The 14,973-nt window shown below is 35.0% G+C and overlaps 1 protein-coding gene across 1 annotated transcript; it reads left to right on the top strand.

Moving 5' to 3' along the window:
- The first annotated feature begins 568 nt into the window (after window positions 1-568).
- On the top strand, window positions 569-11,172 carry LOC121368186 (cytochrome c oxidase subunit 6A, mitochondrial-like). Its single transcript, XM_041492815.1, has 3 exons — window positions 569-725; window positions 7,528-7,676; window positions 10,911-11,172. Exons 1-3 carry the CDS (start codon window positions 656-658, stop codon window positions 11,007-11,009), a joined length of 318 nt encoding a protein of 105 aa, XP_041348749.1. The 5' UTR covers window positions 569-655; the 3' UTR covers window positions 11,010-11,172.
- Window positions 11,173-14,973: the final 3,801 nt, after the last annotated feature.

Raw genomic sequence — 14,973 nt, forward strand, 5'->3', positions numbered from 1 at the left:
TTAACGAACACGTTCTTGCCTGTTCGACACGTTTAGGAACGTGTTCCATACACCAGAACAGTATTTCGAGTATACTCTACAAGTTCAAGTTCAAGTTCAAGTTGTTTAACGTACACATTCAGAGCAAGCTGTTATAGCGCACGTACGCCTGTCATGGACAGGAAATACTATCTATAGTCCGTCCCATCCTTCTACAAAATAAATAACTAAATAATAAAATAAAATAAATAAATAATTAAAAAATAAATAATTTCAGTGTGGTTTGACGTAAGAAGAAAAGTAAGTGTTTTGGAAATAACTTTTTTTAAAACTATTTTGTGTCCAATTTAGAAAACAATTGGCTCAAAAATAAATACTAGTATAACGTGTAGTAAATTCCATTGTAGGCCTATCAAAAAGGCGTTCCCAGTGGGAAGGACTATAGAACAAAATTTACTATGTAGAACAATTTTTTCTTAATTATAGAATGAAAATGTGCGTTGTATTTGGTAACGAAACTTTTATATCTGAGAAACTACTTTCGATATAAAATGTAAAAGGTGTGTTCGTTTCATAGTTAGTGCTAATTTTAGATATACTCGTAGACTGGTTTTGAGTTCTTAAACATTTGAGGCGTAATCAACGAAGAGCTGGTCAAAAGCACCTTGGTTGTAAAATGGCGAGCAGGTTGGGTAGTTTGTTTGTTCGTAGATTCGCTGCTGCTGCTGAAGGTGGAGGCGATCATGGTATGTTGTAATGTATCTCTTTTAATACACAGTCAACGAAGTGTAAACATATTGCGTGAACGTCAAAACAGATTGTATAAAACTACCAGTGTGCGTTGTCACGTACGCACATGATTCGTGTTATTAAAATTATCATTTGTTTTTGTTTTGGCTATGTAAATATTTGAGAATAGTATTGGTCGGGTACAGGTTTTAGATAATTATTATTCGAAACTTAATGTGCAGTAGTGAAATATAGCCAGTAAATATTCAAATATTGAAAATAATAATTCAGGAAAGTTGTTCGACACAACTTTGACCTTGGGCCTTGGCGACTTACTATGGTAGTATGGCAGTTTCTCCGCTATATCCAAATGCACACTTTTTCTACACACACACAAAAACAAGGATCAGTCTGCACACTGGACATCAAAGGAAACAAGCCGCGTTGTGTACCAAAAAAACAAAAACTGACGAAACATTTACGACAGTTACCGTAACGTAATTTAACTATTTTTAACAGCCTCTATTTTGTGTCATACCTGTATCCATTTGTATCATGTGTTTTTTTTTTTTTGCGGATTCGGCGATCTCTGATTGAAAACCCCCCACTTAGTTGGTGCCACAGTGTTCTACGCTCGGTTTTATAACTTACTCTCCTTTGGCTAGTGGACAAAAACATTTTACTCACCAAGCTTAAAATGTCACTAGGCTGACTAGCCAGTCTACTCTTTTTGTATCATTTATGCATGTGTTGTAAACATAACATTATACATGACTTATGCTGCTGGATTAAATAAATAGCTTGAAACAGTGTTTAGTTTTCACTCGGTCATGAATTTGAAATGAGGACCATTTCAGAATTGATCGCATGAGGGAGGTGGGAGGGACTGTAATTATAATTCTATGCCTCATATGACTGCTATTTTTTTCCTACGTATCCTACCGTTTAACTAAAATATTATTTTGTGGGTGGTGTGTATACAAAACAAAAACTGTCTCCCCTCATTTGATTTATGCCAGCAACATGCTTGCACATTTTTCTACAATAGGTATAGTGCATTGTGTCAGTATTATCATCATGTTGAAGCCACAGAAACTGAAAGCAAAGTTTCATTAAATTTTCTACGTTTTTTGGCTGGCTCTGTTTTGGTTTCAGCTGCAGATTTCTCAGATTTACCTAAATTCATTTGACTTTTCAGTACTTGTTTCGCCAGTTTCGTCTTCTTGATTAGCGTTTGAAGTTTTAGATTTTTGTTTTCCTAAAGAATTGCAATATTTTAACATTTTGCCACTTTGAAAGTTTTCACTGTGCTTCTACATGGTGGGCGGAAACAGCGCATACAGCAAGAAAAACAAAACACCCCGCTAACGGGCTGCATTCGATTTGAACGAGTGTAGCAACATGCGTAATGGGTTAGCAGATCAAACGCAACACTTGTGTCTGTTCAATAATTACATAGTGGAAACTTTGGCAGGTTCATTTTTTACCCTGCTCCACATATAACCTTTTGTAACATTAAGACCACCATCCCTTCTAAAATAATGTAACACTTTGTCACCCCCTCCACTTTTTACTGCCACAGTTCAGACCTTCGTTTTTGACGGGCGCGAGCGCTATCACGCCCGTGAACCCCCGTCAACTCAATCTGACGGGCGCAAAATAACGCGCCCCTAAATTGAACAAATCATGCTTGTGTTGTTTGTTTTTTAACTCCGCCATTTTAATTGTTTATTGAATCCAATCCACAACACCACAAATCTTTCCATTCTGTTCACAATGAACTTCCTAGAATACTTTTTACATATTGAAACACGATTGGTTGGTTATCTTTACACTGAGCCAATCAGCTAGGAATTCACTTCTTATTAAGATCTCGTCGGTTTTGTTTGTTTAATTTCGTACAATGCACGTAATGATTGAGAAATGTATTTATACTGTCGTCGTTTTGATCACGTACAGGAAAAAGAATAGGCGCGTTGTCCAATATATATAATGTTTAATGTATAATGTTTATACATGTTGATATCACAGTAAACGCGTACACAAACAAAACATAATTTAGTAAAGCAGGTTTTGATTTTGTTAATAACAGCGATGTACTCGTAGACATTTCTACTTTCTGTTTCACGATACTGCCACGTGATTTAAAGCAAATGACATTGACCTTGGTAGTCGGATTTCTAATACATGTGATCGGTTGACGGGACCCTGAACAAACATACACCAATTTAATTTCAAGTTAGTAATTCAAATTTACCGAATGTAAAGCATGTATATTTTAAAATTAAATTTACATTAGGGTGGTTATGGGGTTTTTTTGGGGGGTTTTGGGTTTTTTTATGGGTTGCTATGATTCGAGTTAGTAGTATAATAAATGACGTGTTAATTACAGTACACCGATAATTAAAGTTAATCCTGTTTGTAAAAATATATATTTATAAAAATTAAGATATATTTGGGTAGAAAACAATAGATGTTGACATTATCTCTGTTATGACATTATTATTATTATCATTTTTAAATAGAGAATTTGAAAGTACATGACATATTGTATATTATGATATAATGATAAATGTGATAACCCTGTGTCATGTGGTTGTTAAACTTTTAATTTCTTTTTAGTTTAAATCATTTACAAATAGGCCTACTGACATTATTTTTTGTGAGTGTTTTATTAGATATTTTACTGTTAGAATTCTTGATAACAATACCATAGTTGTTACAATGTCAATTCACATTCAGTTCACAGGTTTGTGTCCATGGAGAAATCATATCATTCTGCGATGAAGATTAAAATTATTGTACTTGTTTTAAATAATAAAACAGAATAAACAAAAAACAAATCAGTTTCAATTCTTTATTCATAAATAATCAACAGATTATCATGATTCAGAATTTTAATGCAACATGATATGCATATAATACATAAGAAATCGATAAATGTTGTGTTCATGGTATTTCGTTTTCTTGTGAAAGACTGCATTACTTCATCTTTGAGAACATCTATCATATTAGTTAAATTAGGATATTTATTTTGAAAACACAAAACATTAACTCTTAAGATATTTAATTTAGAAATCATTACTCCTCAAACTTAATAATGTTCATGGGTGCAATTCCTCTCGGTCTCTTGCCTCTAATTCTGATTATTTCGAGGGGTGCGATTTTCCCCTCCTCTGCATTTTGAGGAGTGTAATTTCCACTCCCCTCGTAAGCATTTTGAGGAGTGCGATTTTTAGCACTCCTGGGTTTTCAAAAACGAAGGTCTGCAGTTATGCAATTTAACCAACATTATTCGGTTTGCTTTTTTTTTTTTTGAATTTATTATTTTAAATAAATAATTGATTAAAGAATCGTCTAATAGAAAATATGGCCATGTATGGTTGCCGGTATTTAGTTTATGCTTTAAAAAAAATCACTTTGTTTTAAAGACGTCGGTAAGTAAATCTTGACCAACAACCCCTCCCCCATAACGTCTGTACCGCATCGCATCGTGCATCAAAGAGCGTTGCGTAACTGTTGAAATGCTCACTTTGTAATGCATTGTTTAATAATCAGTCTCCATTCTGCACGTTTGATTACAATGTGTATAGTATGAACAGTGAGTGAGCAACCTTTACTTGATTTTGTACTCATGTTCTTGAATCGAATGCAACCACCAGTAATGTACAATAGTGAATCGGTTATGTACAGTACAATACAGTATTCGGAACTTCTTTATTACATACATAAAATAAAATAACACACCAATTGAAATATCTGGATTGTTTTTTGCAAGTATCTTGATTTTTTTCACCAAATCACTAAAATCAACGATGAGTTCTGAACGGTACCGTAAATTAATACGGAATTCACAGTGATCAATCGGACAACTTCGTAAATAACGAAGTGTTCCGACTGCACAAGGATGTCAACAAATTTCATTTGTTTTCGCTGTTGGGACTCTGAACGCACATGGCAAATAATTTAATACTTAAAAGTTTTTTTTGAGTCAGTCGCCAGATGGCGACGATAATAAATTCAATCAGTCGCCACGCCAACATTTTGGTCGCATTGGCAACCATTTTGGTCACAACGTAGAACACTGCGCCACATTTGTCACGTCATCAAAATGGTCATTCTGTCTTTTGTTTCCACTAACTATCGTCTGATATTTTGTCCTCAATTGCAGATATAATTGGTTGTAGCTGATGATTTTTACTTTCTGTCATTCTGTTTATTCAACAGTTCTTTATGAAATATTGTAAACAAAATTGGGGGGGGGGGGGGGGGATATCACTGCTTATAAAAACAACAGAAGTGGTAGTGTTTATCATTCAAGTCATTTATCTTGGGTGCCAAATAATGTAATGTATACACCACCTTTACCAAAACGAAACTAATTTTTATCAGCTGGTGATAATATTTTATCACAATGGTCGATTCATTCGATGAAGATGGACATAACAAAACATGTATCCGACATTAGGGGATCACTTTACAAACATCTTTATTGTTTTTTGTATTTTTTTTAATTTTCACCAAGCGAGAACACTGGACATAAATAAATATTAATACCACATGTACTTAACAAGGCATGCATTTGTTTCAGGGTAGAAAATTACCGGTCGGCTGTGAAAACCTTTATTGGCTAAGGGCGTCTAAGAATTTTACAAAGGTAGTCCGTTGGGTGACCATCGATTTTAGGAACCAGTTAAAAAAAGAAACACTGAAACTGAACCGAATATGATAAAACACACCACGTATGTGCTGGCGCGAACTATTCTGGCAGCAGAAGACATACATGTAGAACGTGCTCTATATTTTGACAGCGCCTGACTCGGCATCTGTAGCTTTGGGCCAGGTCTTTCTAAAAATAGAGCTCAAAACGTATCGAAGACACTGCATGTATTTTTAAAATCTGGAAGTCGTGGGCTTATTGGAATGGAATGAATATGCCATAATTATCCAGTAGAGTTACTACCGGTATTTGATAATTGTTATTCAAAGAGAAAAAAAAATCATATTTTATTATTTTATATTATTCTGGGACAAAATTAAAATCTGTCTTGTACGTAGTTCCAACTCACACTAACGTGAGCGCATGTATGCCTATAAAAATAACAATGAATTTTACTACTGGGCTTAATCCAAAGGCCAGTCAATTGATTGTTATCTTCAGTATCATGCACAAACATACGAAGACACACACACACAAGCACGAACACACACACATTACATTTTACTAAGGCAGAAAATATAAATTTTAGACCATTGTCCATTTGTGTCAAAAGGGAACCAATGAATTGGCATGTAACTTCATAATGAGTAAAGGGTAAAATTCATATAAAAACAAATTAATTTATTATATGTTAAATCCCATGTCATCTCAAATATAAAAAAAATGGGTGTGGTGGATGGGGTATTCGAGGTAAATTAAAATATTTATATTTGTAAATTGCCATCAAACTGCATAGTTTAAATCTTCTTTTGTGAATTGGGTTTACGGCAATTGATGGATTATCCAAGGAAATGTGAACCACAAAACTGTCATTTACATGATCGGGGCCGTATCTCTGCACAATGCAGTCGAATGGGCATTTGGCAAAATAGTGGATGATTCCATGGACCTCTGTCTAGTATCTTATCTATAGGATGACAGCCACTCCCAAGGAAATCCTTTCCTGGAGATTTTATCCTTTTATTGTTACAAAGAGGACTGTCACTACCAGACTAGTTTAATTACTAAAGCATGCACGGTTCTACATTTAGTCTTTTTGTACTGCTTTTTTTTGTTTGTGCTTCAAAGACTGCAAGTTATATGCAGCATACGTTGTCTGTTCTAGCATTTTGCCTTCACTCATGTACTAAAAATGAGATATAATCTGTATAATTTAATGGTAATAATCTCATGTAAAAAAAATAAAACAATAAAACTGGATTTCGTTTTCAAAAAGATATTACTAGTATTTGAGTTTGTATAGGTTTAAAACTTAATAACATATTTTATATAAATTTTAACTTTATTCATTATGAAGTTGCATGCCAATTCATCGGTTTCCTTTTGAAACAAACAGACTATATACGGTGAGCACATGGTTATTATTCAATAAAGACCATTCTAGTTTTGATTTTGGCTGCACAGTTAAATTTCAATGTGATAATTGGAGGGCTAGTTGAATTTGAGAAGGGCCAGTAAGAGTTTTCTTCAACTGGCCCAGCTGGCGACCAGTTTTCATGCTAATTTTCAACTCTGTTGTTTAATGTTTAATTTCATTCATTTGGTTATTGCTACGCGCATTCATTCATTACCTTTTGTTTCATACCCAATAGCTAATTCATTTTTTTGTGCTGGGGTGACTTCAATTATTCATTTATAATTTAATGTTGTTAAATATTGTAACAGCATTAAATGTTGTACTAGATAATTTTATGCTGTACTAGATAACTTTATTTTAAATTGATGAATGTTTTTCTAGACAGACTAGTAAAAGTAACCATGACTAATCCTCCCATCTGTTTTGTAAAGTGATAAACTATCAGACAAGATCTCGGTTATATCACAATTCAGGATTTGAAATTGTACAATGAAAAGTTATTTATTTTCATTTATTGGTTTTAGCATGTGAATTTTTAAGCATGACCAGTGCATAAATTTGTAATCCACTGGCAAATATGGGAATTTATTATTTTTTTATTTTTTTTAAATTGTAGAACCCCGAAAGTAGGGCTAGATAGTGGATTTTCAATCATGGCTAGTCAATTTGATTTTTGTCATTTCACAAAACCATTTGGTGTTAAGTAAGTACAGTGTAATGTGGGGTTTTTTTTTTTTTTTAGCTGGAGGTGCTAGAGTGTGGAAGATAATGTCCTTCGTGGTGGCTCTGCCAGGTGTTGTTGTATGCTGGGCCAATGCTTTTATGCATCATGAACATGAAGAAGAACGAAATGACTTTGTTGCCTTTGAACATCTTCGATTAAGAACAAAGGTGAGGGTGGCATGCTGTATAATGTTCAGTTGATATATCAAATGAAGATTTTTACATGACAATTGAAAATTATTTTACAAGGCACATTATTCCTTTCCTTGCTATTAGAATATAGTGGGTATTTCTATTTTAATAATTTAAATAGATATACATGTATGTACCTGTCTGTTTAAAGCAGCCACCAATAGAGTAGGCAAAAGTGTGTGTTGAGACCGGTAGCTACTGCCATATATGCACTTTCAGGTAAAATTAGTGTTTTTAAAAATGTGTCTTTTAAGTAAATAAACATTCTGCTACTTAATGGACGTCAGGGATTTAGATTGCACCGAAGCAGAGGTGGTATGCCCAAACCAAATACGCACCAAATAAAGTATAAATATACTAACCTCAGAAAATATTACCTCAAGATCAACGCAATGTTAAGCTACAGGTATAATTATAGTCCGTCCACATCCTCCTACAAAAATGTTTTTTGTAAATAATTTAAGTTATTTTCACTAAGGAATAAAAGTGAAAGTGTTTTGGAAATAAAAATAAAAGAACCTATATTTTTGTGTGCAATTTAGAAAACAATTGCTGTGGGAAGGACTATAGATTAAAATAACTTGAAATGCATTTCTGCATATGCACAACTCTTTACCAGCTAATACTAACATTACTGGGGCACTTCATGGTATGCACAACTCTTTACCAGCTAATACTAACATTACTGGGGCACTTCATGGTATGCACAACTCTTTACCAGCTAATACTAACATTACTGGGGCACTTCATGGTATGCACAACTCTTTACCAGCTAACTTCATGGTATGCACAACTCTTTACCAGCTAATAACATTACTGGGGCACTTCATGGTATGCACAACTCTTTACCAGCTAATACTAACATTACTGGGGCACTTCATGGTATGCACAACTCTTTACCAGCTAATACTAACATTACTGGGGCACTTCATGGTATGCACAACTCTTTACCAGCTAATACTAACATTACTGGGGCATTTCTGCATATGCACAACTCTTTACCAGCTAATACTAACAGTACTGGGGCATTTCATGGTATGCACAACTCTTTACCAGCTAATACTAACATTACTGGGGCATTTCATGGTATGCACAACTCTACTGGTGCATTTCATGGTATGCACAACTCTTTACCAGCTAATACTAACATTACTGGGGCATTTCATGGTATGCACAACTCTTTACCAGCTAATACTAACATTACTGGGGCATTTCATGGTCACATTTTGTTAGGACATGACATTTTGATGCCATAAAACTGTTTTCATGTGAAAAAATATTTTGCACTTCAATTTTTGAATAAATTTACATATTAATGAGTTATGTGACATTTTTGTGCAAGTTTAACCTATACACTCGTCTCTTCTATATCTGTATTTTATATCCCAAGAATCAGTTTATTTGGTCACTAGTTTGTTTTACAGGGACATGCAAAGAAAATAGACAGTTGCTATAATTTATTATAATTAATTGATAAAAATACTGTAACATGACTGTAATGACATTTTGTCAATATTCAATGTTACGTCTTAAAATTATCGAAATCTGGATCCAAAACATGACATCTGATTAAATTTTATAGTGTAAAAAAAAATATTAACGATATATTATGGCAGTAGAATATCTCCTAAAATGTAAAGGCGAAGTCTGGCTGAAATTTATTATTCAGACCTAGTTTTCCGTTCGTGAGTCCATTGGGTTATTTCTTGTTTCGGCCAGTGCACCACGACTGGTATATTTTAATCCAGATACCAACTCCAAACCCTGAGTGAGTGCTCCGCAAGGCTCAATGGTTAGGTGTAAACCACTTGCACCGACCAGTGATCCATAACTGGTTCAACAAAGGCCATGGTTTGTGCTATCCTGCCTGTGGGAAGTGCAAATAAAAGATCCCTTGCTGCTAATCGGAAAGAGTAGCCCATGTAGTGGCGACAGCGGGTTTCCTCTCAAAATCTGTGTGGTCCATAACCATATGTCTGACACTGTATAACCGTGTATAAAATGTGTTGAGTGCGTCGCTAAATAAAACATTTCTTTCTTTCTGTTTTTTAGTCATAATCCAGTTACATTACTAATAGCAGGTTACAATGTGTGCAGTTCATTTCACGAGCTGGGTCAAATAAATATTTTCAAAGCAAAAAAAAACCCACTCCAGGAAAGTGCTAAAGATGAGTCAATATTCGAACATTTTCTGGAGACAACCCTGATAAATCCACGGCTTGTAGCTTGTGTCGTTGGAATACACTCTCATACATGTTGCATCTGATTCAAAGTTGATCTCTCCCACTTCACACGTTATGGGCCTGTAAATTGTTAAAAAAACCCAAACCAGTAGCTACTTGTAGGTTAGACACCAAATGTCAGTTGTTAAATAAATATTCCTTTCCAATTAACTAAATTACTTTAGATCCTAAATTAATGCGACTGACGGTGGGCAGACTAAAGTGTGACATGACATTAATGCGAGTGGCCTCCCTTTGAAATATTATCTTTCCTTACACCACACATCTGTGTACTTATCGGTTACGTCCAAATTACAGGCGTCTTCAATGAGATCAACTCGCCAACATGTCTGCTTACACATCAGTTAACCTGTTTAGTCCCTAGTGTTTTTGGTGAGATCAACTCAAAGCATATTTTTGCAGCAATCATTTACGTAATGTGTATAGTTACCTAAATCTGGCTAAAGATTAGCATACATGTACCACAACAATTGTAAAGACAAAGAAACGGTCGACTGCAATATTAGCGTCCTAAAACCCATTCATGCGCAATGGATCGTGTCTGCTTTTGCCAAAGACCCTGCAGTTGTCACACGTGGCTGGCATTTTGCTGGACTATTGGACAAATAGTCTGTCTCCTTTACGATGAATTGTGCCGTAGTTGTTTTATAAATGTATTAGAACTTTAATCTTTGTTTATTTTAATAGTGTGTTACACCTAACTTGCTGGACTATGCAACAATTAGTCTGTCTGTCTACCATGAATTGTTTTATAAATACATGTATATTAGAAAATTTTTTTTAATAACGTGGGACACATACAAAACAGAAATGTGTAATATTATTAATGCGAATAACACAAACTCGCATTTTTGGCATTAATATTATGATCGCATTAATTTGAAGATTACAATATTCATGTGTACATGCTATGGTACAATTTGACTGCAAGTGAAAATGATTTAATTTTGTTTGGGTTGTTTTTCAGAAATTTCCATGGGGAGATGGCAACCATACTCTGTTTCACAACAAGCACCTGAACGCTCTGCCAGAGGGCTATGAAGAAATGGAAGAAGAATGCGCATAAAAGAAAAGATGAGAACACACATTTTGATGTGATTATCTGGACTGAATTAACAAGAGATGAACTTAGATGGAGTTGAAATATTAACAAAACGTGTGTTATTTGTGTGTAAAACAAAGGAGATGCTCCATAAAAGTAGAAATAAATTAACGTGATGTTGTCTTAATGATGCTTCTCTTATCTGTGCAACTATAAGTGGGCATCCTGTGATAAGTAAGCAATGGCTTGTATTTGTCTCAAACTCCCAAAATTAAGGCAGTGAGATTAGGCCCATCAAAAAATGTGTTACTTTATTTCCCCTGCTTTTTATGGGGAAGCGTGAGTTGAACCTCATAAAAATTTTACTTGCCAAACTAGACCATATGCTAAAATTCCTGCACATTCTCGCATTTCTATTTCTCATGTCTCTCTCTCTCCATATCTTTTTGATATCGGGTATGATGACTGCTGCTATATCATCACTATTAAAGACTTCCCTCCTACACTAGGCCCATCTTTATCAATATACAAATAACTTTCACTACATGTTGGGCAATTCATTAGTTTTAGAATCTAGAATACCCCCAACCCCACATGCCTGGAAAGACGGTGAGTGGAGTGATGAGCATTATAAATATATTAATTACTTGTTCTTTCTTCCTGTTACAGTTATCATTTATTTTATGATCATTACTTTTTTAATGGAAACTTCTGTTAATGTCCATTGTTTGCTTTAGTGGAGACTGGTTCAATTTATAATTGGTGGACCAATTTCGTGACCATAAGCATTCAGTAATAAAGCATATAAATATTTATAAACAGACAGTTGTTATTAAAATACCTACCTTTTCATTAGTATTTCTACACTTCACACATGAGCACTGAACTGGTCGCTAAGTAGCTAAGTTTACTGCACGTGCATCAAAAACTAGCATGCATCAGCAGTAAATATTGTTAACTAGGTAACCTGTTTCGTTAGGTGATATGTTAAGTGCTATAGCTAACAGCAAAAACTTACCAACATAAAATGTATATTGTTCCACTAAACATGCACTTATAATAATTTATAAAAAAAAATTTAAATTTTTTTCAAAGCAAATTACAAAATGGAGCCCTCGAGAACCAATGTTAACAGACAACATTTTAGGAAAACGAATATAACCATTATACCTTGCAATCGTGTAATAAGTGGAGCAAATGAATTGTTATAATAGTAAAATTGTTTGGTTAAAAATATAAGCTGCATTCTGAGTTTTAATAAATATATTTATGTTAAAACATATAAGGACCATATATGTTTAGCAAGTATCTGTAAAGAGACTTTTTTTTTTTTTTTTATCAGCAGACATCGTGACAATCATGACTTCAATAACCAGATACCAGTACAGTTGAGAACAGACAGAAATAGTTTTTAAAATTAAGTTTTCTTTCAAATTAGTCTTTAAAAATCATAGAAAAAAGGAATTAAGAAATGTGGGTAAATTTTAATCTTGCTTTCTTTGCTCGTTTAAACTTTATTTTTACGAACCTTCTTTGAATATGGCTGACATTTGTTTACTTTTACCATGCAACCGTCAAATTCGTTAAAAATATTCAAATGTACGTTCTGTTGTGCACAAACAATGCAACCGCCGAAACAGTAACCTCACCAAAACTGGGCAACGGACGATAATAAATTGAAAATGTGTTATGGCACATAAATAAACAAATTTAATGTATCATATTAAAATACTCTGATTTATAAAATAAAAACAACTTGGGTGTGCAGGTATTTTTAAAAAGCCAGTATGTAATGACCCCTCTACCAAAATATACTTGTAAACTGTTTAAAATGGATACCAGTAAATTAGTACTGTGTAGACTGTCAATTAGTTATATTTTAAGTAGCCCTTTTTATATTTTAAGAGTTGAATGGGGAGGGGCAAGTGCAATAAAAAGACCCAAGGAGATAGGGGGGGGGGGGGGGGGGGGGGAGGAGGAGTAGGTTGCTAACCATCTTTAATTATTCCATGCAATTCAATTTCTGTGTCCGAAAATCACAACAACATAAAGATGGCTACCAGAGTCAAAATGTATATAGCTTTTTTATTTACTGTTACAGATCAAGATTGACTTTCATGGTGATTTAGTCGGTTGGGCTATTTGTCATTCCAACCAGAGCACCACGACTGGTATAGCAGAGGCTGTGGTATGTGCTATAATGTCTGTGGGAAAGTGCATATAAAAGATCCCTTGCTGCATTAGGAAAAATGTAGCATGTTTCCTCTGATGACTACGAGTCAGAATTACCAAATGGTTGACGTCCAATATTGTGTGGCAGATAACACGCAAATTGTGTGCTTTATGGACCCAAGTCAGCAGCACGTTTGGTGGCCAGGGAGGATCCACAAATGTCTTCCATCCCGCTTTTAGTGAGGAAGCTGACCAGAAAACAAAACAATTTGGGCACTTTTGGTTAAAAGCATGAAACTTGGCACATATACATGTATACCTTGATCCATTAAAACAGTCATCAGCGCCCCGTTGTGGCCAGGGAGGATCTACAAATGTCCCCAACTCCCATTTAGTTGGGCGGCTAAAACTAAAGTGTGCACTTTTGGTTAAAAACATGAAACTGCACATACACACCTTGACCCATTACAAACATATTCAGATATGGACCAAAGTCGTCGGCGCCCCCTGTTGGCCAGGGGTGATATACAAATGTTCTCCCCTTCAATGTAGATATTTCTTAATAACTTAAAAGTACTTTCATTCAAATATATGATTATGACTCATTGTCAGTGGCGGATCCAGAAAATCCATTTAGAGGGACCCCAATGACATGAGGCGGAATGCCAAAAAAAAAAAAATATATATATAATAAAATTATAACTGTCGCCTGTGATTGTTAATGCTACATCAGTTCTAAATGTACTTTTTAATAGATGAGATGCATTAGGGAGAGGGTGAGCAATATTGTGGTGGGAATGGAACCACTGGTATCAATATCTGTCAATGTATGTACGGTAGTCGACTAAATCTGAGCACAGAAAGAGTGCAAAGAAGGCGATCGGCAGTACAGATCAAAATAGTAGAAGCGATCAGAAAGATTAGAAGTTGTTAAAAAGGCCTTGCATATTATACTATAGATTACAGATTAACATGTTATGATATGAGCATCCTGGGTGGGTGCAATGCTTTTCGCTGTCTTACCCTTTTGGCAGTGGGCCTAAAACGCCGCCTTTGCTCGGTCAACATGTTCCAGGTTACTGGTCTAAACCCCCACCCCAACTCGTTTTACATTTCCAAAGGAAGCACAAGTATTGTCACATCTTGCGAAGCTGTGGATTAGAGGCAGGGCATCATGTATACCAAAGTGTCTGCTTTCGTGTCAAGTTGTTGATAGGAACTAGATTCCAGGAAAGTAGCCAGATGTTTTACATTATCTAACCATCAAACAAGAACTCTGCATTCCTCACTACCAAAATTATCAATATATTGCCCTTAAGACAATGAAATAATCATTACACATGTTGTCATAGCTATCCTTCAAGGAACCGAGCGTTCAATGCCACTATATAACCATGAGGAAGCATACTCACTTTTAGTTCGTATTCAGAATGCTATTCTGAAACGTTTTGTCAAGTCTTGTGTGCTTGTCATCCTAATTAGCAAGTTCTATCATTTGATTATCTTGCATCAAAATGCAAGTATTTGGGTTGCCTTTGGTACATTTTATGACAGTTACACTGTTTTGTTTAACGACACCACTAGAGCACATTGATTTGTTAATCATCGGCTATTGGATGTCAAACATTTGATAATTTTGACACATTGTCTTAGAGATGAAACCCGCTATGACGTCTTGGGTAAAGATACATTCCTGTCCCTACCTCTAAGGGTGTGACACTACCTCTGGAAATAACAACATGCGTTGCAAGAAACTGTTACCCTGATGTAACCTGTACCTATATCTACATGGTGCTCAAACCCTTACACCTTCATG

This window comes from Gigantopelta aegis, chromosome 3 (assembly GCF_016097555.1).
Source record: "Gigantopelta aegis isolate Gae_Host chromosome 3, Gae_host_genome, whole genome shotgun sequence".
NCBI classification, from domain to species: Eukaryota; Metazoa; Mollusca; class Gastropoda; order Neomphalida; family Peltospiridae; genus Gigantopelta; species Gigantopelta aegis.

Excerpts from the sequence above, each read along its gene's own strand:
- LOC121368186 (XM_041492815.1), top strand. The coding sequence starts at position 656 with ATGGCGAGCAGGTTGGGTAGTTTGTTTGTTCGTAGATTCGCTGCTGCT. Across the intron at positions 726-7,527 it reads TGAAGGTGGAGGCGATCATG|CTGGAGGTGCTAGAGTGTGG; the intron begins GTATGTTGTAAT and ends TTTTTTTTTTAG. Across the intron at positions 7,677-10,910 it reads ATCTTCGATTAAGAACAAAG|AAATTTCCATGGGGAGATGG; the intron begins GTGAGGGTGGCA and ends GTTGTTTTTCAG.